General features: G+C 39.8%; 1 protein-coding gene across 2 annotated transcripts in view; it reads left to right on the top strand.

The window, feature by feature from the left end:
* Positions 1–25,373, top strand: part of DYNC2H1 (dynein cytoplasmic 2 heavy chain 1) — a 341,276-nt gene that overhangs the window by 286,762 nt on the left and 29,141 nt on the right. For both annotated transcript variants that reach the window (XM_055305872.1, XM_055305873.1), the window contains 2 exons: positions 12,681–12,790; positions 13,958–14,039. In XM_055305872.1, the coding sequence (XP_055161847.1) occupies positions 12,681–12,790; positions 13,958–14,039 (192 nt within the window). The remainder of the gene's footprint in view (positions 1–12,680; positions 12,791–13,957; positions 14,040–25,373) is intronic.

The raw sequence follows: 25,373 nt of genomic DNA on the forward strand, positions 1-25,373 counted from the left end.
GATTTGTGTGGAATCAGAAAAGACCCCGAATAGCCAGGGGAATTTTAAAAAAGAAAACCATATCTGGGGGCATCACAATGACAGATTTCAGGTTGTACTACAAAGCTGTGGTCATCAAGACTGTGTGGTACTGACACAAAAACAGACACATAGATCAATGGAACAGAATAGAGAACCCAGAAGTGGACCCTCAACTTTATGGTCAACTAATATTCAATAAAGAAGGAAAGACTATCCATTGGAAGAAAGACATTCTGTTCAATAAATGGTGCTGGGAAAATTGGACATCCACATGCAGAAGAATGAAACTAGACCACTCTCTTTCACCATACACAAAGATAAACTCAAAATGGATGAAAGATCTAAATGTGAGACAAGATTCCATCAAAATCCTAGAGGAGAACACAGGCAACACCCTTTTTGAACTTGACCACAGTAACTTCTTGCAAGATACATCCCCAAAGGCAAAAGAAACAAAAGCAAAAATGAACTATTGGGACTTCATCAAGATAAGAAGCTTTTGCACGGCAAAGGATACAGTCAACAAAACTAAAAGACAACCTACAGAATGGGAGAAGATATTTGCAAATGACCTATCAGATAAAGGGCTAGTTTCCAAGATCTATAAAGAAGTTATTAAACTCAACAGCAAAGAAACAAACAATCCAATCATGAAATAGGCAAAAGACACGAAGAGAAATCTCACAGAGGAAGACATGGACATGGCCAACAAGCACATGAGAAAATGCTCTGCATCACTTGCCATCAGGGAAATACAAATCAAAACCACAATGAGATACCACCTCACACCAGTGAGAATGGGGAAAATTAACAAGGCAGGAAACCACAAATGTTGGAGAGGATGCGGAGAAAAGGGAACCCTCTTGCACTGTTGGTGGGAATGTGAACTGGTGCAGCCACTCTGGAAAACTGTGTGGAGGTTCCTCAAAGAGTTAAAGATAGACCTTCCCTACGACCCAGCAATTGCACTGCTGGGGATTTACCCCAAAGATACAGATGCGATGAAACACTGGGACACCTGCACCCCAATGTTTCTAGCAGCAATGTCCACAGTAGCCAAACTGTGGAAGGAGCCTCGGTGTCCTTCGAAAGATGAATGGATAAACAAGATGTGGTTTATGTATACAATGGAATATTACTCAGCCATTAGAAACGACAAATACCTACCATTTGCTTCGACGTGGATGGAACTGGAGGGTATTATGCCAAGTGAAGTAAGTCGAGCGGAGAAGGACAAACATTATACGGTCTCATTCATTTGGGGAATATAAATAATAGTGAAAGGGAATTTAAGGGAAGGGAGAAGAAATGTGTGGGAAATATCAGAAAGGGAGACAGAACATAAAGACTCCTAACTCTGGGAAACGAACTAGGGGTGGTGGAAGGGGAGGAGGGCGGGGGGTGGGGGTGAATGGGTGACGAGCACTGAGGGGGGCACTTGATGGGTTGAGCACTGGGTGTTATTCTGTATGTTGGTAAATTGAACACCGATAAAAAATAAATTTATTAAAAAAAAAACATTGGGGTGCAGGTGTCCCGGCATTTTACTGCATCTGTATCTTTGGGGTAAATCCCCAGCAGTGAAATTGCTGGGTCATAGGGGAGGTCTATTATAAATTCCTGGAGAAATCTCCACGCAGTTTTCCAGAGCAGCAGCACCAGTTCACATTCTTACCAACAGTGCAAGAGGGTTCCCTTTTCTCCGCATCCTCTCCAACATTTGTGTTTTCCTGCCTTGTTAATTTTCCCCATTCTCACTGGTGTGTGGTGGTATCTCATTGTGGTTTTGATTTGTAATTCCTTGATGGCCAGTGATACAGAGTATTTTCAGATGCGGTGATACGGAGCAACAAGCATGTGCTTGTTAGCTATGTCTGTGTCTTCCTCTATGAGATTTCTGTTCATGTGTTTTGCCCATGTCATGATTGGATTGTTTGTTTCTTTGCTGTTGAGTTTAATAACTTCTTTATAGATCTTGGATACTAGCCCTTTATCTGATATGTCATTTGCAAATATCTTCTCCCATTCTGTAGGTTGTCTTTTAGTTTTGTTGACTGTTTCTTTTGCTGTACAAAAGCTTCTTATCTTGATGAAGTCACAATAATTCATTTTTGCTTTTGTTTCTCTTGCCTTAATGGATGTATCTTGCAAGAAGTTACTGTGGTCAAGTTCAAAAAGGGTGTTGCCTGTGTTCTCTAGGATTTTGATGGAGTCTTGTCTCACATTTAGATCTTTTATCCATTTTGAGTTTATCTTTGTGTATGGTGTAATAGAATGGTCCAGTTTCATTCTTCTGCATGTGGATGTCCAATTTTCCCAGCACCATTTATTGAAGAGACTTTTTTCCAGTGGATAGTCTTTCCTGCTTTGTCGAATATTAGTTGACCATAAAGTTGAGGGTCCATTTCTCGGTTCTCTATTCTGTTCCATTGATCTATGTGTCTGTTTTTGTGCCTGTACCACACTGTCCTTTTGACCACAGCTTTGTAGTACAACCTGAAATCTGGCATTGTGATGCCCCCAGATATGATTTTCTTTTTTAAAATTCCCCTGGCTATTCGGGGTCTTTCGATTCCACACAAATCTTAAAATAATTTGTTCCAACTGTCTGAAGAAAGTCAATGGTATTTTGATAGGGATTGCATTAAACGTGTAAATTGCCCTGGGTAACATTGACATTTTCACACTATTAATTCTTCTAATCCATGAACATTGAATGTTTTTCCATCTCTTTGTGTCTTCCTCAATTTCTTTCAGAAGTGTTCTATAGTTTTTAGGGTATAGATCCTTTACCTCTTTGGTTACGTTTATTCCTAGGTATCTTATGCTTTTGGGTTCAATTGAAAATGGAATGGGATTGACTCCTTAATTTCTTCTCAGTCTCATTGTTAGTGTATAGAACTGCCACTGACTTATGGGCATTGATTTTGTATCCTGCCACACTGCTGAATTGCTGCATGGGTTCTAACAATCTTGGGGTGGAGTCTTTGGGGGTTTTCTGTGTACCGTATCATGTCATCTGCATAGAGGGAGAGTTTGACTTCTTCTTTGCCAATTTGAATGACATTTATTTCTTTTTGTTGCCTGGTTGCTGTGGCTAGGACTTCTAGTACTGTGTTGAATAGCAGTGGTGAGAGTGAACATCCCTGTCGTGTTCCTGATCTTAAGGGAAAGGCTCCCAGTGTTTTGCCATTGAGAGTGATATATGCTGTGGGCTTTTCATAGATGGCTTTTAAGATGCTGAGGAATGTTCCCTCTATCCCTACACTCTGAAGAGTTTTGATCAGGAATGGATGCTGTATTTTATCAAATGCTTTCTCTGCATCTTTTGAGAGGATCATATGGTGCTTGTTTTTTCTCTTGCTGATATGATCAATCATATTGATTGCTTTGTGAGTGTTGAACCAGCCTTGCATCCCAGGGATGAATCCCACTTGGTGAATAATCTTCTTAATGTATTGTTGTATCCTATTGGCTAGTATCTTGTTGAGAATTTTTGCATCCATGTTCATCAGGGACATTGGTCTATAATTCTCCTTTTTGGTTGGGTCTTTGGTTTTGGAATTAAGGGTGATGCTGGTCTCTAGAACGAGTTTGGACGTATTCCATCCCTTTCTGTCTTTCCGAACAGCTTTAGTAGAATAGGTATGGTTTCTTCTTTAAATGTTTGATAAAATTCGTCATGGAAGCCATCTGGCCCTGGACTTTTATGTCTTGGGAGGTTTTTGATGACTGCTTCAATTTCCTCCCTGGTTATTGGCCTGTTCAGGTTTTCTATTTCTTCCTGTTCCAGTTTTGGTAGTTTGTGGCTTTCCAGAAATGCGTCCATTTCTTCTAGATTGCCTAATTTATTGGCGTATAGCTGGTTTGTATTTCCTTGGTATTAGTGGTGATCTCTTCTTTCTCATTCATGATTTTATTAATTTGAGTCTTTTCTGTCTTCTTTTTAATAAGGCTGGCTAATGGTTTATCTATCTTATTAATTCTTTCAAAGAACCAACTCCTGGTTTTGTTAATCTTTTCCAGAGTTCTTCTGGTCTCTATATCATTGAGTTCTGCTCAAATCTTTATTAACTCTCTTCTTCTGCTGGGTGGAGGATCTATTTGCTGTTTTTTCTCCAGCTCCTTTAGGTTCAAGGTTAGCTTTTGTATTTGAGTTCTTTCCAGTTTTTGGATGGATGCTTGTATTGCGATGTATTTCTCCCTCAGGACTGCTTTTGCTCTATCCCAAAGATTTTGAATGGTTGTATCTTCATTCTCATTAGTTTCCATGAATCTTTTTAATTCTTCTCTAATTTCCTGATTGACCCTTTCATCTTTTAGCAGGGTGGTCCTTAACTTCCACGTGTTTGAAATCCTTGCAAACTTCTTCTTGTGATTTAGTTCTAATTTCAAAGCATTATGATCTGAAAATATGCAGAGGACTATCCCAATCTTTTGGTATCGATTCAGACCTGATTTGTGACCCAGTATGTGGTCTATTCTGGAGAAAGTTCCATGCGCTTGAGAAGATTGTGTATTCAGTTGCGTTTGGATGTAAAGTTCTGTAAATATCTGTGAAATCCATCTGGTCCTGTGTATCATTTACAGCCCTTGCTTCTTTGGAGATGTTGTGCTTAGAAGATCTGTGGATTGTAGAAGGCGCTACATTCAAGTCACCAAGTATAAGTATTATCTAAGTATGTCTTAACTTTGGTTATTAATTGATTGTTATACTTGGCAGCTCCCACATCTAGGGCATAAATATTGATGATTGATAGGTCCTTTTGTTGGATAAATCCTTTATGTATATGTCCCTCTTCATCTCTTACTACAGTCTTTGGGATAAACTTTATCTGATATGAGGATGGCTATCCCTGCTTTCTTTTGATGACCTTTGAATGGTAAATGGTTCTCCAATTTTTTTATTTTCATGCTGTAGGTGTCCTTAAGTCTAAAGTGAGTCTCTTGTAGACAGAAAAGAGGTGGGTCTTGCTTTTTTATCCAGTCTGAAACCCTGCGCCTTTTGATGGGGTCATTAGGCCTATTCATGTTCAGAGGTACTATTGAAAGATATGAAATTAATGTCATCATGATACCTATTCAGTCCCTGTTTTTGTGGATTGTGCCCTTGGACTTCCTCTTTCTATTACAGAGTCCCCCTTAGTATTTCTTGCACAGCTGGCTTGGTGGTCACATATTCTTTCAGATTCTGCCTATCTTAGAAGCTCTTTATCTCTCTTTCTATTCTCAATGAGAATGTTGCTGGATAGAGTATTCTTGGCTGCATGTTCTTCTCATTTAGGACCCTGAACATGTCCTACCAGCCCTTTCTGGCCTGCCAGGTCTCTGTGGACAGGTCTGCTGTTAACCTAATACTTCTCCCCTTAAACGTTAGGGATTTCCTGTCTCTTGCTACTTTAGGGATCGTCTCTTTATCTTTGGAATTTGCAAGGTTCACTATTAAAGGTCGAGGTGTTGAGCGGTTTTATTGATTGGGGGGGGGGGATCTCTCTATTTCCTGGATCTGAATGCCTGTTTCCCTTCCCAAGTTAGGAAAGTTCTCAGCTATGATTTGTTCAAATACATGTACTGGACCTCTGTCCCTTTTGGTGCCCTTGGGAACGCCAATTAAACGTAGATTTTTCCTTCTGAGGCTGTCATTTATTTCCCTTAACCTTTCCTCGTGGTCTTTTAATTGTTTTTCTCTTTTTTCCTCAGTTTCCTTCCTTGCCATCAACTTTTCTTCTATGTCACTCAGTCGTTCTTCTACCTCGTTAACCCTCGTCGTTAGGACCTCCAGTTTGGATTGCATCTTATTTAATTGATATTTAATTTCTGCCTGATTAGATCTAAATTCTGCAGTCATGAAGTCTCTTGAATCCTTTATGCTTTTTTTCTAGAGTTACCCGTAGCTTTATAATAGCGCTTCTGAATTGGCTTTCTGACATTGAATTGTAATCCAGATTTTGTAACTCTGTGTGAGAGAGGACTGTTTCTGATTCTTTCTTTTGAGGTGAGTTTTTCCCTCTAGTTATTTTGCTTAGTGCAGAGTGGCCAAACAAGTTGTAAAAAGGAGAAAAAGAGAGAAGAGAAAAAAGAAAAAAAAAAAGAAGAAGGAAAGAAAAAAAGGGGGTGGGGGAAGCAAACAGAAAACAAAAACAAGGGGGAGTATTCTCTGACTATATACTGTAAATCCCTCGACTTCCCCTGGAACTTTCCAGTGCTGCTTGGTCAATAACTTGCTTTTTTTCTGTCCTTCTAGCTGGTCTTCTGATGGGGGAGCCTGCTGTGCTGATTCTCAGGTGTGTTCACCTGGGGGAACTGCTCAGCCCCCTGCCAGGTGCTGGGCTCATTGGGAGTTGTTTATCCTGTTAATCTGTGAGGCTCAGTGGGGGGTTGTTTATCCTGTGAGGCCCCAGGAGAAACAATAACAGTGGCTGTGCCAGCTCTCCAGCCCTGGAGTCAGCTCCTGCAGTAACTACTGCAGCTCCCAGTCCGCAGGGGCCTGGATGCTCCGGGGACGGGGGGCAGATCTGCACAGCTTGGGGCCACCCAGCAGGAGTGTCCATGCTGTCCTCTATCCTCCTGGCCTTCGCCTATCCTGGGGGGAGCACCGGATCCTGGGCTGTGTCCCCCAGCACCAGGTGCTCCAGGGCCTTCGCTGCTGGAATTGCGCTCCCGGGGCAACGCAGCTGCTTCTGCACAGAGCTGCTGCTGGAGCCGCCGCCCGAGCCGCCGCCCAAGGTGCTCCAGGGCCCCGCTGGGCGCGTGCTGCAGCCCTTTAGGGAGCTTGGCCGTGGTGTGTGGCGCGCTCTCCCCAGGGACACAGGTCTTCTCTTAGTGCCCCTGGGAGCCTGAGGGCATCCCTGCCCCTCCTGGGATCTTGCCGAGTTCCTCCCCAGGGACACAGGTCTTCTCTTAGTGCCCCTGGGAGCCTGAGGGCATCCCTGCCCCTCCTGGGATCTTGCCGAGTTCCCTGTGAGTGCCTTTCAGTCTGGGATGATTGGTGAAGCTCCTGCTTCCCCGGGGCCTGGGCTTTCCTGTCCTGGGTGCACTCTCTGGTTGGCCTTAGCCGGCTCCTCGTGGGGCCCCTCCCCCTTGGATGCTTTTTTTATTTCTTTATTATTTTTTTTCAGTCTTCCTACCTTGAGAGAAGCGCAAACTCTTCTCACTGTAGCGTTCCAGCAGTTCTCTCTTTAAATCTCAGACTGAATTCATAGGTTTGCAGGATGATTTGAAAGTTACCTAGGTAAGTTGGTGGGGACAGGTGACTTGGGGACCCTACTCTTCTGCCATCTTACCCCTCCTCCTAAGTTATATATTTTTAAATGCAAATTGAAGATAAACCACTTATTAGGTGTGATTTGCACAGATCTCTCTTTCCGTAGGTTGCCTTTTCATTGTTAATAATTTCTTTCAATGTGCTGAGCTTTTTAATTTGGTGTAATTCCGTTTCCTTATTTTAGCGTTTGTTGACCTTGCTTGAAGAGACTGGTACAAGAAAACATTGCTAGGAGCCTCCTGCCTATGTTTTCTTTAGGCATTTTATGGTTTGGGGTCTTACATTCAAATCTTTAATCCATTATGAATTTATTTTCACATATGGTGTAAGGAAGTGGTCCAGTTTCATTCTTTTGCATGTTAGCTGTGTAATTTCCCGAGCACTACTTCTTAAAGAAATGTCTTTTCCCCATTGTGTGTTCTTGTCTCCTTTGTCCATTAGCTGACTTTATTGTTGTGCCCAAGATCCCGAATCCGAGAAACCGCCCAGGAGCCGACACCGATGCAAACACACGAGGGTTTACTGGAGCCTGGGTCCAAGTATACCCGACGCAGCGGAGCAGGGACTTGGACCCCGAGACTAAGAGGCTTAGCAACTTTATAGGGCCAGTGGCCAATGGGATACGCAGAAAGTTGCACAGTCATGCTGGTCCACTGAGCCGGATTTCCGGTTAGGGTGTGCCCTGGTCTTTGACTAGGGCGAGGCAGCATCACTGGGCTGGATTTCCGATTAGGGTGTGTCCTGGTCTTTGATTAGGGCGGGGCAGTGCCCTAAGTAAGAAGCAGGTCAGCACAAGGCGAGTGCAGCCCAAAATAGAGTCAGTCCTGCTCTGCCTGTCCAGGGGTAGGGGATTTTGTTCAATTTCCTGGGTCCCACATTTATAAGCATGTGTTTTTTTCTGAGCCCTCTGTTGTGTTCCATTGACCTATGTGTTTGTCTTTGTGCCAGTACCATACTGTTTTGACTACTACAGCTTTGTAATATATCTTGAAGTGTGGGATTGTGATATCTCCAGCTATGCTCTTTTTTCTCAAAATTGCTTTAGCTATTTAGGGTCTTTTTTCTTTTTCTTTTTTAAAAGATTTTATTTATTCCTGAGAGAAACAGAGAGAGAGGTAGAGACACAGGCAGAAGGAGAAGCAGGCTCCCTGCAAGGAGTCTGATGCAAGACTCTAACCCGGGACCCTGAGCCAAAGGCAGACACTCAACTGCTGAGCCACCAGGTGTCCCCTAGGGTCTTTGTTCTATACAAATTTTAGAATTATTTGTTCTAGTTCTGTGAAAATATACTGTTGTGTTTTTATAGGGGTTGCATTGAATCTGTAGATGGCTTTGGATAGTATGAACATTTTCAACAGTATTCTTCTAGTCTATGAGCATGGTATGTCTTTCATTTGTGATAAATGAAACTAGTGATAACTAGTTTCTCTGATCATGTCTCACAGTTTTCAAAGTACAGATATTTTATTTCCTTGGTTAAATTTATTCCTAGGTGTTTTATTCTTTTAGATATAACTGTGAGATTATTTTCTGAATTTCTCTTAGAATTCATTATTCAGTATAAAAAGGCAACAAATTTCTGAGTGTTAGGTTTTTTTTTTTCTATGACTTAGTTAATTTATAATTTTAACTTTTTTGCTGGCATCTTTAGGGTTTTTTTTTATATATATAGCATCATGTCATCTGTAAATAGTGACAGATTTAAGTCTTCTCTTCCAATTTGGACACCTTTTATTTATTTTTCTTGCCTAATTTCATGGCCAGGACTTGTAGTACTGTGTTGCACAAAAGTGGGGAGAGTGGAAATCCTTATTTTGTTTCTGATCTTAGAGGAAGCTTTCAACATTACACCATTGAGTATGATGTTAGCTGTATGTCTGCCAAGTATAGCCTTTATCATGTTGAGAATGTCTTCTTTCCTAGTCCAGTTGCCCTTTAAACCAGTTGTCCTTTAAGATTGGAGGTAAAGAGTTAACAATGACTTCCTTCCCTATTAGTCCCTGTTTGCTGTGTACACCCCAGGTGAGCAAATCTGGCCCATCAGTGAGATCTCCTCCTACTGCAGGTCTTCACATGGGGAGTGAGGTGCTTGTCATTACCTCTCTCCCATACCTTCTCCTCTTTTCTGTATGGTCTCCTTATTGTTTGCCATGCAGAAGCTTTTTAATCAATTACCAGCTCTTCAGGAGGAATTACTCTGTAGGTACATGTAGATTTTGTGTGTCCATGGGAGGGGGTAAATTCAGGATCTTCTTATGCCACTATCTTGGACTGTCTCCATTTAATACTGTTATCACAGTGATTTGTGCATGTTTTATCTCCTCTAACAAGGTAGTAAGTCTTTACTTTCTGTAAATTCCCTCAAGTGAGTGAGTGCATGTCATTCGAATTCATAAATTGTTTCATTACTAGCATATTTTTGATAAAATATTGAAGTATTTTAAACCATCCCTTATTGTCTGGGAAAAAAACACTTTTTAGAGAGAAATGGGGGGGGGGATTTGGGTAGGGCAAGAAGGAGAGAGAGAGAAAGACAGAATCTTAAGCATGGGGCTTGATCTCACAACCCTGAGATCATGACCTGAGCTCAAATCAAGAGTCAGATGCTTAACCAACTGAGCCACCCAGGCACCACAGAAAAATCATTTATGTTCTAAGAAGGGAACTACACTAGATGATCTGTGAGCTTCATTCCATTTAAGAAGTTTTACTTCCCATAATTCTAAGTGTGTGTTTGTGTGTGTGGTGTGCGCGCACATATGCAGTGTTAAGAAATTTGCTCAACCCTTTATTTGCTTAACTCCCTAGTTACATTTATTATACATTATTTGAAGAATTAGAGATATAGTCTCATAATCATAGAGATTTTTAGGTGTTCTGTTCAGTCTCAAATCCAATCCTTTAAAAAGAAAGTGGCTAATAGCCAGGAGTAAAGAAAAACATTTACTGAAAAATATTTTTCAATTAATACTCCTACAACTTTGCTGAAAGCCCAGTCCATATATGCATATTGCTGATCATTAAAAATTAAGTCTTTATCTCCATTCTTAAAAATGAGTTTGTTTTTCAAATAGCCATTACTAACAGTTTTAGGTTTAGGTGTACAACAAAATTGAGGTGAAGGTACAGACTTTTCCCATACATGTCTGCTACCACACATGCATTGCCTTCCCCATTATCAACATCACTCACCAAGGATGAGCCTACATTGACGGATCATAATCACCCAGTGTCCACAGTTTACTTTCAGATTTGCTCTTGATATTTCAGTCTGTGGGTTTGGACAAATATATAATGATACGTATTCATCATTACAGCAGCATACAGAGTAGTTTCACTGCCCTAAAAATTCTCTGTGTGCCGTCTGTTGATCCTCTTCATCGCCCACCCTGGTTGACCGCTGGTCTTTACTGTATCCATAGTTTCACCTTTTACAGAAAGTTATGCTATTGGAATTCTAGTAATAGTAACAGCAATTTCTCATTGGCTTTCCAATGAGAAAACCTTAATGTGCATTTAAGGTTCCTCCGTGTCTTTTCATAGCTTGATAGTTCATTGCTTTCAGTTTACTTATCTATCACCTGCTGAAGGACATCTTGGCTGTTTCCCAGTTTTGACAGTCATGAGTAAAACTACTGTACACATCCATGTGCAAGTTTAAATGTAAGTTTTTAAAAATGTGCTTCACTGTATTTTTTACTGTCAAGTTTGCTGTTCAAAGACAATATACATATTAAAAGAATCTGTTACTTAAGCTTTATCTTATCAAATATGCCTTTCTTTAACAGATAAAAAGTTCCCCTCACTGCCATGAACTAATAAAGACATTTGTATTATAGAAGCTTTTCCTTTATTTTTTACTAATTTTATTAATTCAGGCAAAAAATCTGAATTGATCAGCCACATTTTAATTTTTAATTAATTTGAACATATCTGTTACTGGCAACAACTCTTGAAATTTTTGAATTAAAATTCAATTTTAATAAATTATTGAAGTGATAGTATTAATTTAAAAAATGTGTACATTAAACACTACTTATAATAAAAGATCATGCAAGCAGAATTCTTTAGCTATGTTTAGCAAATGAAAGTAGAAGCAGATAATAAAAATATTTCTTAGGGAGTAAACAAAATAAACAGTGAATAAACATTCTATATTGGAAGTAGGTACTGTATGAAGTGTTACTGTTTTAAAGGATAATATCCAAGAAGAAATCATAATTTGTTAAAGAGCTCTCTTTTGTTTCTGCTTTTTAAATGAGCATATTGTCAACTGGTAGTAGGGACATAGGAACATTTTTGCTACAGGGGAGGAGGACTAGTCAAATGCATTAAGGTCTTAATGCAAACAGAACTGCTCTGCAGTTTAATTTGTCCTGTTCTATACCTGGCTGACAGATGTAAATGCATGGGTGAATAACGGGGTGTTACAGGACAGGAAACACAGCTTTTCCTAGGCTTTATAAGTCATACAAAGTGAATGGCTGAGTAAATGACAATTGTGCAAGTTTGTAGCAGCCAACATTACTATGGCACCGTGTCTGTGCCCCCTGTCTGTAGGATGACAGCCTGACTCAGAATCACTAGTAAGTTACATTTCTCCTAAGGTGCTTTAGCATGTGCGTGGAGTAGTGCAGAGAAACAGATCACTTATGGCCACTTGACTCTGTCTCTTGTGCCTCCACATCCTGCCCTGAGAAATGAGTGTGACACTAACTTTCAGTAGTGTGGGAGCAGAACTGGGTAATATGCAGGAAGCATGTAGTCAGTGTTGTACAAGACTTTGTTGTACTCATAAAACATGCTTGATGATGCTTCTCCAATGGGATTTTAAAATGCCAGATAAGAAGAAAAGTCTGTTCAAAAACACCTTTTAACAAAGAATCGTTTCTTCTTGGACGTTACCCTCCACTGTAATACTTGATTCAGTAAGGTGGCAACTTTGCAGTCAGATCTGGAACTGGACCTGGTTCAGTTCACATTACTAGGACTTGGGAGCTCTGAAGATTCCAGACTTAGGCCCATTCTCACATCATCTTCTGAGCACACTGAGCAGTGGCTCATCACAAGAAGTTTCAGCCCAACCTGAGATGCTATGGGTTAGATTAATTATCATATTTTAGACTTTTTATTTCGAGTGGATCCATACCAACAAAAGGTTGTGCAAGGAAGCCTTTTTATTATGGATGGATATTATCTCAAAAAAAAATTAGGATAGACCTCATAATATAAAGTAGAAATACCTTTTTTTTTCCAGACACTATTTCAAAGCAATTGGAAATGACATAACTTTCTCATTGAGCATGACTTTTATATAACAGTTCCTCAATAGATTTGTCTTTCAAGTTTACAAAGGTTTTAAATGGGTGTGTGTCTTATTTTTTTTCCCCTCTAGAGCTGGGTGGAGAGAGCTGAGAAGCAGGCTCTTTTCTCTGATACACTCGACCTGTCAGAACTCTTCCACCCAGACACATTTCTCAATGCTCTTCGCCAGGAAACAGCAAGGTAAGGAAGGTGAACACTTCACTGGTGTATCCCTCAGGGTGTGATTCTGCTTCTTTCGCGTTGGATTACACTCCCTTCTTTGTCAAGAGTAAACTTATTATTGAATTAAGGGAGTTGTGCTATTTCTGAATATTTGACATTTCTTAATGTGGTGAACTTTTAGTTTAAAAAGAATTGCTTTGGGATCCCTGGGTGGCGCAGCGGTTTGGCGCCTGCCTTTGGCCCGGGGCGCGATCCTGGAGACCCTGGATCGAATCCCACATCGGGCTCCCGGTGCATGGAGCCTGCTTCTCCCTCTGTCTGTGTCTCTGCCTCTCTCTCTCTCTCTCTCTCTCTCTCTCTCTCTTTCTCTCTCTATGACTATCATAAATAAATAAAAAATTTTAAAAAAAGTTTAAAAAAAATAAAATAAAAAGAATTGCTTTTAATTATGTTTTTTATTAGAACTGAAAATGGCGAAATTTAATTTTTAACATATTGATGATTGATCAGGATATGCCGTGCTTGACGGGGCAGGGGAAGGTGCACTGGAGCTATTTATAGTTAAAGAGATCAGTGTTAAATAAAAGTAAATGTGTAATTTCTAAGTTGCACCAGACACATCAAGTCACCCCCTGACAACCACTTTGCATTTTTACTTGCTGCAGACACTTCTGTGGGACATGCTGACCAGCTTCTCAGGGGGAGCAGGATTTCATAGTTAACATCAAGCTCTTTTTATAACACGCTTGGATAATCATATCATATATAGATTGATGTTTTAAATAAAATAGAATGTAATAAAATATAATAAAAGATACTTGGAAAATTAAACCATATTTAGTTGTGTGTTGATTTGGGGGATTTCCATTTGTGGTGCTTGAGGGTCGTTTTATAAATAGCAGTGTTTTGGTTCAACTTACAAACATTTATGGAATACTTATCATGTGTCTGCATTTCAGGGTGATGGTCCATATGGGTAAGGAATGTAGGCTGCCCCCACGAGGACTTAGCTTTACAAACTGAGCATGAAGTCTTAGATATTGGGCATCATTAAGAAATCTGATTCTTGCACATTGTAAACATTTTACTTGTAAATGAGTAGGGGTATGTTTATCATCTGTTACTCCTCGTATTTGACTTCCTGAGGATTATTTCTGTTTGACATTTGGTGTTTTACCTCCACAGGGTGATGGGCTGCTCTGTGGATAGCCTTAAGTTTGTAGCTTCGTGGAAAGGTCGACTGCAAGAAGCAAAGCTGCAGATCAAGGTACTGTCCTGATTTCTGATGCTTCTCTATGTTTAGAAGTAATAACATTACCAAGTATAATAAAGACCTTGGAATTACAGTCTCAGAGTCACTTACCTTTTTAGTTTAAGATTAACAGAAATAGATTATATTTTCTATGTGAAAAGTCGAAATTAAGATGAAGCAACGTGGACAAAACAAAATCCTTTCTAATGCAAAAATAAGGATCTTGGGGATACAACATATCTAAAAATGTAACTTTTGGTTAAAAAAATGATACAAATATTGAAGTTCAGTTAGGTTTCCTGTGCTAAAATTCAATTTGGTGAATATTAACTATACAAGAAAGTATGTATAAAATGTAGTTTATGAATAATAGACCACATCTTATCCTGAGGGAGTTTATAGTTTGTGAATATATTGGTTCAGTGTTAAATTCAAGCTGTCTGTGTTTAAAAAGAAAAAAGTCAAGCCATCTTTGATGGCATAATTTTTCCTGGATAGCTTTCCTGTTAAAAATCCATTACTTTTATAATAAATAACAGTAGGTAATCACATGCATGTTCCTGACAAAACAAATTAAAAATCTGTGGTGCACCTGTTCTTGGGGACACCAGCCTTCTCACGCATCAGTAGTGGTGTAGATGTTCTTCCTTGCTCTGTTGGCACATGGTGACTGCTGACCTGATGTGGCACGAGCAGTGCTCCCTCCATGAAGCTTCCATCAGCTATTCCAGAGTGCGTTACACACAAGTCAGCCATTAAATAAATTCAATGCAAGACTGTAGTTCTTCAACTTAGGTAACCTTAGTCACCTGGCTTTTCAGAAGGTCTGTTTACATAGTTGTAGTTCTCAGTTTAATAGTTTTCATCTCACTACGACTTTCTCAGGTGCCATGTAATTGATACATTATTTGTCTGTCTTACCATTCTAGATTGAATTCCGCCCCTGACCTGTTCAAGCAAGGCTGTGGTTCCCCAAACCAATCAATATTTCAAACCCTCTAGACCTACTTAAGAGAACATATATGTGTATTGACTTCTAAATCCTAAAGTGGGGGCCTCCTAGATTTCCTCATGACCATTATTGATGTGTTATTAGTTCAATGGCAGTTGTGCAGCATGGCACTGGCACCTGCCTGCACCGGGCTCCTGGTGAGCCTGCCGCCTTGGTCTCACCCATGGCTGTGTGGGGTTTGCTCCTGCAGACATGGGAGACCCCGGCTGCCCCCTTTACTACCAACACCAGCACACACAGAAAGCAAGATACTGGGTCCTCTGCCTTGCTCAGTCAGGCTTAGTACGTGCATTGAGGGCTTCCTGAGCATGCACAGCCCCTAGGCTACCTACCAGCTGCCCTTCCTGTGGGCTAGGTGTGGTCCTACAGCCACTTGGGTTTGCCCTGTGATTCCACTGCTTGATGTTTGGAAGTAAGGTTTCACCTGTGCTCATCAGAACAGGGAGTCAGGAGCTGTAGATGCATACTCCCTCGAGGGAGCAAGTGAGGGAGAGCTACAGGCTGTGGTTTACTGGCCCTGCAGTGGAAAATCTGCCAAAAAACCCAAAAACTCCTTAAATCCTTCAGATTAAGACATGTATTTAAGATAGTTTTCACTTGTAAAACTGAGCACTTGATGTCACTGTCTTCCTGTGGTCATGTTACCCTCCAGTGGGGGATTGTTCACACATGGGACCATCCTGTGGTCATGTTACCCTCCAGTGGGGGATTGTTCACAAATGGGACCCTGAGTGCCAGGTACACAGGCCTCACCCTGTGGATCACTAACTCACCTGACAAAACCAGTTCAACAAAAATGTTTTTTCTTGGGACACCTGGGTGGCTCAGTTATTGGGCATCTGCCTTCTGCCCAGGGCATGAGCCTGGAGTCCCAGGATTGAGTCCTGCATTGGGGTCCCTGCATGGAGCCTGCTTCTCTCTCTGCCTCTCTCTCTCTCTGTGTGTGTCTCTCATGAATAAACAAAATCTTTAAAAAAGAAAAAAAAAAGGTTTTTCTTGAGAATTTAAGTGACTAAACCAACCAGGGGTTTTGAATTAGTTCCATATTCTCATAGTAACAGCTTTGAATGTCTTCCTGAATTTCCACCAGTTTAAAGGATTTTTAATTCTCAGTTGACTGTACTGTCTAATTTGCTTTGCCAACTTAATGATATTTTCTCATGCTGATCAAATACAGCAGGTTGAGAACTGGCTGAAATTTCCTGTTTTGCGAGTCTCTGTTCTGTGAAACTTTATGGCTTTAATTGAGTATAGTGAAAAAAATCAGTGTGCTGGGATTCTATACTAAGTTCCATTGACTGTTCTGTCCTTCCCCAGCTTTCAAAAACTTGTAAGAAACCTGTTGACAGTTTTATCTGCACTATAACTATCCTTTCCTTTCCTTAACTGTATCAAGCGACACATGTAACTTATTTTTAAAAATAACTTTTATTTATTTGAGAGAGAGAGAGAGAGAGAGAGAGAGTGCGCACAAGCCTGCAAGCAGGAGCAGGGGGAGGGATAGAGGGAGAGGGAGAAGACGACTTCCTGCTGAGCAGGGAGCCCGACACAGGACTCAATCCCAGGACCCTGAGATCATGACCTGAGCTGAAGGCAGACCTCCACCCACTGACCCACCCTGGCGCCCCATCCATACATGTAACTTTGTATCTTCTTTCTTTTAACTACATATTTCCTATTAGTTACATTAAAAGAGGTAGATGAAATAATTTTAATATTGTATTTTATTTAAACATGAATATATATAAAATATTTCCTTAACATGTAATAAATATATTTAAATTATGAGTGGTACACATTGTCCCTTTGGACAACTGATCTTTTTCTTTGTACAGAGCCCTTGAAATCCAGCAAATAATCTGTATTTTTACAGCAATCTCATTTCCGACTAGAAACATTTCAAGTGCTCAGTAGCCACATGTGGTGGGGTGGTTAGCCTACTGGATAGTATAGCTCTGGAAAGAAAAGGTAGTTTCCCAGAGAAAATTTTAAAATCCCTCTAGTGTTCAAGATTTTCTCAATTATTTTTAATATTTTTTATTAAATATTTCAAACAAATCTAGAAGGAGAATAGTAAAATTAGTCTGAATGTTGAAAGTTCTCAAGATTTAGGACATTCTTATTTTAACTTTTTTTTCATTTTTAATAGAAGATAGTTGACATACAGTATATTAGTTTCCAATAGACAACATAGTGCCTCGACAATTATATACGATAGAAAATTGTGATGAGCATCATAAGTGTTACCATAGAGCTATTACAGTCTTACTGTATAGTCTATCATGTACTTTCTCCATCCCCATGACTCCTTTATTTTATAACTAGAAGTTTGTACCTCTTCATCCCTTCACTTATTTTGCTTATCCTCCCATGTCCCTCCCTTCTGACAACCACAAGTCTGTTCTCTGTATTGATGAGTCTACCCAGTAGTGAATAATAATAATACCCAGTAGTGAATAATAATAATAATAATAATAATAACAACAACAACAACAGGAGTAATTGGATTAATGGTATTTCTATATCTAATATTTTGAGGAATCTTGTTACTGTTTTCCACAGTAACATTCCCAACAAGAGTGCAGGAGGAGGATTCCCTTTTCTCTACATCCTCTCCAACACTTAGTATTTCTTGGCATTTAATCACCATCCATTCTGATTTGAATGAAGTGATAGCTCATTGTGGTTTTGACTGCATTTCCTTGTTGATGAATGATGAATGAATGAAGAAATGTCTGTTCAGGTCCTCTGCCCATTTTTAATCAGGTTCTTTGTTTCATGTGTGTGTGTTTGGTGTTGAACTCTGTAAGTTCTTTAAATACTTTGTATATTAACCCCATATTGAAAATATCATTTGCAAATATGTTCTCCCATTCAGCAGGTTACCTTTTCATTTTGTTAATGGTTTCCTTCACTGCCTTCACTGTGGAAAACTGTTTTAGTTTGATGTGGTCCCAATAGTATATTTTTTTCTTGTGTTTCCATAGTCTGAGTTGACAGGTCAAGAAAAATGTTGCTAATAAAGCTAATGTCCAAAAAAAAAATTAAAAAAAAATAAAGCTAATGTCCAAGAGTTTACAGCCTATATTTTCTTTCAGAAGATTTATTGTTATCGGCGAAGAGGGAGAGTTTGACTTCTTCTTTGCCAATTTGAATGCCTTTAATGTCTTTTTGTTGTCTGATTGCTGAGGCTAGGACTTCCAGTACTATGTTGAATAGAAGTGGTGAGAGTGGACATCCCTGTCTTGTTCCTGATCTTAGGGGAAAGGCTCCCAGTGCTTCCCCATTGAGAAGGATATTTGCTGTGGGCTTTTCTTAGATGGCTTTTAAGATGTCGAGGAATGTTCCCTCTATCCCTACACTCTGAAGAGTTTTGATCAGGAATGGATGCTGTATTTTGTCAAATGCTTTCTCTGCATCTAATGAGAGGATCATATGGTTCTTGGTTTTTCTCTTGCTGATATGATGAATCACATTGATTGTTTTACGAGTGTTGAACCAGCCTTGTGTCCCGGGGATAAATCCCACTTGGTCATTGTGAATAATTGTCTTAATGTACTGTTGGATCCGATTGGCTAGTATCTTGTTGAGAATTTTTGCATCCATGTTCATCAGGGATATTGGTCTGTAATTCTCCTTTTTGGTGGGGTTTTTGTCTGGTTTTGGAATTAAGGTGATGCTGGCCTCATAGAACGAATTTGGAAGTACTCCATCTCTTTCTATCTTTCCAAACAGCTTTAGTAGGATAGGTATGGTTTCTTCTTTAAACGTTTGATAGAATTCCCCTGGGAAGCCATCTGGCCCTGGACTTTTGTGTTTTGGGAGGTTTTTGATGACTGCTTCAATTTCCTCCCTGGTTATTGGCCTGTTCAGGTTTTCTATTTCTTCCTGTTCCAGTTTTGGTAGTTTGTGGCTTTCCAGAAATGCGTCCATTTCTTCTAGATTGCCTAATTTATTGGCATAGAGCTGTTCATAATATGTTTTTAAAGTCGTTTGTATTTCCTTGGTGTTGGTAGTGATCTCTCCTTTCTCATTCATGATTTTATTAATTTGAGTCTTATCTCTCTTCTTTTTAATAAGGCTGGCTAATGGTTTATCTACCTTATTAATCCTTTCAAAGAACCAACTCCTGGTTCTGTTGATCTGTTCCACAGTTTTTCTGGTCTCAATTTTGTTGAGTTCTGCTCGAATCTTTCTTAACTCTCTTCCTCTGCTGGGTGTAGGATCTATTTGCTGCTTTTTTCTCTAGCTCCTTTAGGTGCAAGGTTAGCTTTTGTATTTGAGTTCTTTCCAGTTTTTGGATGGATGCTTGTATTGCGATGTATTTCCCCCTCAGGACTGCTTTTGCTGTATCCCAAAGATTTTGAATGGTTGTATCTTCATTCTCATTAGTTTTCATGAATCTTTTTAATTCTTCCTTAATTTCCTGGTGACCCTTTCATCTTTTAGCAGGATGGTCCTTAACCTCCACATGTTTGAAATCCTTCCAAAGTTCTTGTGATTTAGTTCTAATTTCAAGTCATTATGGTCTGAGAATACGCAGGGGACAATCCCAATCTTTTGGTATCGGTTCAGACCTGATTTGTGACCCAGTATGTGATCTATTCTGGAGAAAGTTCCATGTGCACTTGAGAAGAATGTGTAATTGTAGATTTGAATGGTTTATTTGTGATTTTTCTTGTTTCTTGAGGGAGGCCTGTTATTTTTATAAATTTGACTATTAGGACTGCTTTTGCTGCATCCTAAAGATTTTGAACTATTTGTTTCCATTTTCATTGGTCTGAAGGTAGTTTTTCAGTTTGCTCTTTTATTTGTTCATTGACTCATTGTTGGTTTAGTAGCACATTGTGTAGCCTCCATGTGTGTGTGCTTTCTTGTAATTGGTTTCTAGTTTCATACCATTTTGATCAAGGAGGATACTTGATATGATTCAGTCTTCTAACACTTATTGTGGGCTTGTTTTGTGGTCAAATATGTGATCTGTCTTGGAGAATGTTCCATGTGCACTGGAAAAGAATGTTTGTTCTGTTTTTGGATGTAATGTTCATATATATCTGTTAAGTCCATCTGGTTGAATATGTGGTTCAAAGCCACTGTTTTACTAATTTTTCTGTGTGCATATGATCCTTCCATAAATGTAAGTGAGGTGCCAAAAACCCTACTATTATTGTATTACTGTCAATTTTTTTTATGTCTGTTGTCATTTGTTTTATATATCTAGGTGCTCCTATGTTAGGTGCGTTGATATTTACAGTTATGTCCTCTTGTTGGATTGATCCTTTTATCATTATGTAATACCCCTCTTTTCTTCTTACAGTCTTTTTTAAAGCCTGTTTTGTCCCAGGGCACCTGGATGATACAATCAGTTAAGCATCTGACTTTTGGTTTCAGTTCAGGTCATGATCTCAGGGTCGTGAGAGTAAGTCCTGCCTTGAATTCCACACTCAGTATGGACCCTGCTTGAGATTCTTCTCCCCACTCTCTCTCTCTCTGCCCTTCCCACTCATGCTCTCTCTCTTTCTCTCTCTAAAATAAGTAAATCTGGGATCCCTGGGTGGCACAGCGGTTTGGCGCCTGCCTTTGGCCCAGGGCACGATCCTGGAGACCCGGGATCGAGTCCCACGTCGGGCTCCCGGTGCATGGAGCCTGCTTCTCCCTCCGCCTGTGTCTCTGCCTCTCTCTCCTCTCTCTCTCTCTGTATGACTATCGTAAAGAATAAAAAAAAAAAAGAAAGAAAGAAATTAAAATAAGTAAATCTTAAAAAAAATAAGTCTTTTTTGGTCTGGTATAAGTTATTCTGCCCTGGGTTTTTTTTCCCATCTTCATTTGTATGAACTATCTTTTTCCATACCTTCATGTTCAGTGTATGTATCTTTACATCTGAAATTAGTCTCTTGTAGGCACTATGTAGATGGGTCTTGGTTGGGGAAGAGGGTGTTTATCCATCCAGTCACCCAATGCCTTTGGATTAGAGTATTTAGTTTGCTTACATCTAATTATTTATAGGTGCCTACTTACTATCATTTTGTTAATGTTTCTAGTTAACTAGTTCCTTTCTTCTTCTCTTACTTTCTTTTGATGATTTTCTGTAGTGCTATGCTTGACTTAATTTTCTCTTTACTCCTTGTGTATCTGTTAAACATTTTTAGTTTGTGGTTGCCATGAAGTTCTTATACAACATGTTTATGGCGGTCTGTATTAAGTTGACGGTCAATTAAATTCAAACACATTTTCTTTTTTTTTAATTTTTATTTATTATTTATGATAGTCACACACACACAGAGAGAGAGAGAGAGAGAGAGGCAGAGACACAGGCAGAGGGAGAAGCAGGCTCCATGCACCGGGAGCCCGACATGGGACTCGATCCTGGGTCTCCAGGATCACGCCCTGGGCCAAAGACAGGTGCCAAACTGCTGCGCCACCCAGAGATCCCTCAAACACATTTTCAAAGCACTACACTTTTGCTCCTCATATTTGTTTTTTATATATGGTGTAATATTTTTTATTTTGGGTATCCCTGCACTTATTTTTGTAGATATGATTGATTTTACTTCTTTTGTTTTTCAACCTTCATACTAGCTTTATAAGTGATTGATCTACTTTCTTAACAATATGTTTGATTTTACCAGTGAAATTGCTCCTTTAACATTTTCTTTTAGTCTTGGCCTTTTTCTTTCTTTTAAACAAGTCCCTTTAACATTTCTTGTTTGTTTTTTAAAAAGATTTACTTATTTATTTGAGAGAGAAAGGGAGCCCAGGTGGGGAGGAGCAGAGGAAGAGGGAGAGAGAGAATCCCCAAGCAGACTCCCCTCTGAGTACAGAGCACAATGAGGAGCTCAATCAAACGACCCCAAGATTAAGACCTGAGCTGAAGTCAAGAGTTGGCCACTTAAGGAACTGAGCTACTGGGCACCTGCCTCTAATATCTCTTGCAAGGGCTTAGTGGTGATTAACTCCTGTAACTTCATGTGTCTGTGAACTATCTCTCCTTCAATTCTGAAAGATAATTTTGTCATGTATTCTTGGTTGAAGGTGGTTGTTGCTGTTTTATACCCCCCACCCCAGCATTTTGAATATATCATGCTACTACTTACTGGCCTACAAAGTTTCTGCTGAAAAATAATCTGATAGCCTTACAAGATTTCCCTTATATGTAACTACTTGCCTTTCCCTTCCTGCATTTAAAGTTGTCTGGTAGTTAAATTCTGACATGTAAATTATAGTGTGTCTTAGTGTAGACCTTCCTGGGCTCATCTTATTTGGGGCTCTCTGAGCTCCATGAATCTGTGTTTTTTGTTCTGCACACTAGGAAACTTTTCAACTATTATTTCTTCAAATTTTCCCCTTTCTCTTTCTCTTCTTCTGGAACCCTATATTATGAAACGTTAGTGTGCTTGATGTTGTCCCAGAGATCTCTTAACTTACTCTCATTTTTTTTTTAGATTTTTTTTCTTTTTGCTGTTTAGCTTGGATGGTTTCTACTACCCTGTCTTCCAGGTTGCTTATCCATTCTGCATCCTCTGATCTGTTGTTGATTCCTATTAGTGTATTTTTCACTTCATTGGTGTATTCTTCAGTTCTGATTTTTTTTTACATTTTCTTTTTTTAAATCTTTTTTTATGTTTTCAATCTCTTTCAAGTTTTCACTGAATTCTTCTACTCTTCTCTCAAGTCCAGTGAGTAACTTTATCACTTTTACTTTGAACTCTTTATCAGGTAAAGTGTTTATCTGTGTTTCATGTAGTGCTTTTTCTGGGGTTTTGTTATTCTTTCTTTTGGAACATATTTATCTCCTCATTTTAGCTGACTCTCCGTTTTTGTTTCTTTGTATTATGTAGATCAGCTATGTGTCCATCCCAGTCTTGATGTTAGCGGCCTTTTGTAGAAGGCATCTTATGTGGCTCAGAAGTGCAATCCTCCTTGTCACCAGAATCAGTCTCTCCAGTGGTGTCCACCGTGTGGGCTACAAGTGCCTTCCTGTCATGACTTTGTGATGTGCTGATGAATAGGTCTGGCCCCCAGTGCTTCTGGCTGCAATGTCTGACTATGACCATTCAATGCATGGCATGGTCAGCAGGACTTGCCTGTAGAATGACTGTTTGAGAGGCCTGTCAGCAACTGTTGCAAGCATGCTGTGGGTATGGTGAACACTGGTGCAGCTGGCTGAGAGATTTGTCTGCAGTTGTTGCAGCCATGCTGCTGGTGGGGGCTGGGTCCCTCCTCCCTCCCACCGTATCCTACATATGGCAGAAGTCACTTTCAAATGGCTCTGGTCCTGGCCAGGGTGAGCACCAGGTGTAGCAGGGCAATAGTTACTTTGGGGGCTGCCAGTCCCAATTGAGACCACCCACCTGGGGCTGGCAAGGTGGCAGCAACTTTGGACTAGTCACTGCCAGGACTGGTCTTCAGGGCAATGCCAGGGTGAGGCAAGCATAGCTACCAAGGTAGAAGAGAATATCAGTACCGGCTTCTACTAGTATTGGGCCAACTTCACAGATAGAGGGCGAGAAAAATGGCCACCACAAGAATTTCTGTCTCTGGAGAAAGTCTACCGATTCATGCTTCTGCAACACATGCTCTAAAATTAGTCAGCAAATTTGCTTGCCCTATATGCCACACACCTCTCATGCTGCTGCCTCTGTGCTGGCTCTCATGTGATATTGTGTGCTGGCGCTTTAGATGGGAGTCTTTCTTCCCTGTCCCCCTCTGCTTCTCCCAGAGTTAAGCCCCACTGATTTTCAAAGTCAGGAGTTTTAGGGTCTCATATTTCCAGTACAGATTCCTAGGGGGCGGTGCCTGATGTGGGGCTTGGTCTCACTGTCACGGAGGACCTCTGCACCCACGTGATATCTGCCTACCTGTGGTTACTGCACCAGGAGTTTGGCCCCTGACTGCATTTCTGCCCCTCCTGCCCAGCTCCATGTGACTTTTCCTTCATATCTTAAACTGCAGAAGAGCATTTCTGCTAGTTGTCTTCTCATTTTCAGAGAGTAACATTTTCTGTAGTTGTGGTTTGGTGCCTCCAGGGAGGAGATGAGCTCCAACTTCATCTTGCCAAGCTCTCTCCACAAATCAGTTTCTTGGAAAAAAAAAAAAAAAATCTCAGTAGGGAAAAGAGAAAGTAGGCCAAGGATTTTAGCAGGCAACTTATATGAAGGGCAAGCAGAAATAGCTAATAAGCATAAAATACTTGTTTTCACTAGTAATCAGGAAATGAAATGAAATTCAAAATTTGTTACTATAGATACTATATTGGCATAATTTTTAAGTGTCAGCAGACCAAGTATTAGCCAGCATGTGGCATAACGTAAATCCCATATGGGACAATAAGCCACTGATGATTAGTGTGATTTGGGGGAACAGTTTGATGGTGTTAAGTAAAATTGTGATCAGTCTGTGGAAAAATTTGTGGTGATGTGTTTGAAGACATGTGTACCATAATGTTTATTGGAGTGGTATGATAGTAAGCCATCAGACATGACTTAGATGTTCATCAGCAAAAGCATAAATAATTTGTCGTATGTTAATACAACAAACATTTTGTAGCTGTTCAAGATGCAGGATCAGGCTGGATGTTCCTGGACCAATGACGAAGGAAAAGATAGGGTTGAAAATGGTGTATCAAGTGTGTTACCCTTTATCTACAGTTTGGGAACATGAAAAACCACTATTTATTGCTTGTAGGTACCTATGTATTTAGCAATTATATAAAGGTAAATTCCAGATAATGATGTGGTCTGGTGAGGGCAGAAGAATGGGAAAGGCGAAGTATATAGAGAGGACCTCAACTACATCTTTTGTGGTTTATGTGCTTAGAAATATGGGATAAACATGGCTGTGTGTTAAAGTCTAATAATACTGAGTGGTAGGAACATGTACATTTAAAAAATATTTTTCTGCATGATATATTTTTATTTTTAAAAGGGAGTTTATGATAAATAATGCCATATAATTTATCAAAATAAAATTCAGGTTTTAATATCAAATTCACCATGAAATCCAAGGTAAATTTAAGTTCAAATCAGAAGTATTTAAGAAACTCAGCATCATATATGAAACTAATGGCTTTACTACTGTTTTTAGTGAACTGTTCCTAGCCCCTTTTGAAGTAAGAAGCTAAGAGTTCTGTAAGATCTTATGAGTAGCCCTTTCCAAGTAGATTTGGTAGTTAGTATTTGGAGTAAACTTACATAATTATGGTCAGCCTGGTTTGCACTAACCCTTACATGGTTTTGAAACTGTGAACAAAACCAGATGTGTGTGTGTGTGTGTGTGTGTGTGTGTGTTTAATTTCTCTTACTTCTCCAGTTGCCCGTTTTCAATCAGAGATTCAAGTG

Source organism: Nyctereutes procyonoides, unplaced genomic scaffold (genome assembly GCF_905146905.1).
Source record: "Nyctereutes procyonoides isolate TBG_1078 unplaced genomic scaffold, NYPRO_anot_genome, whole genome shotgun sequence".
Classification (NCBI taxonomy): Eukaryota; Metazoa; Chordata; class Mammalia; order Carnivora; family Canidae; genus Nyctereutes; species Nyctereutes procyonoides.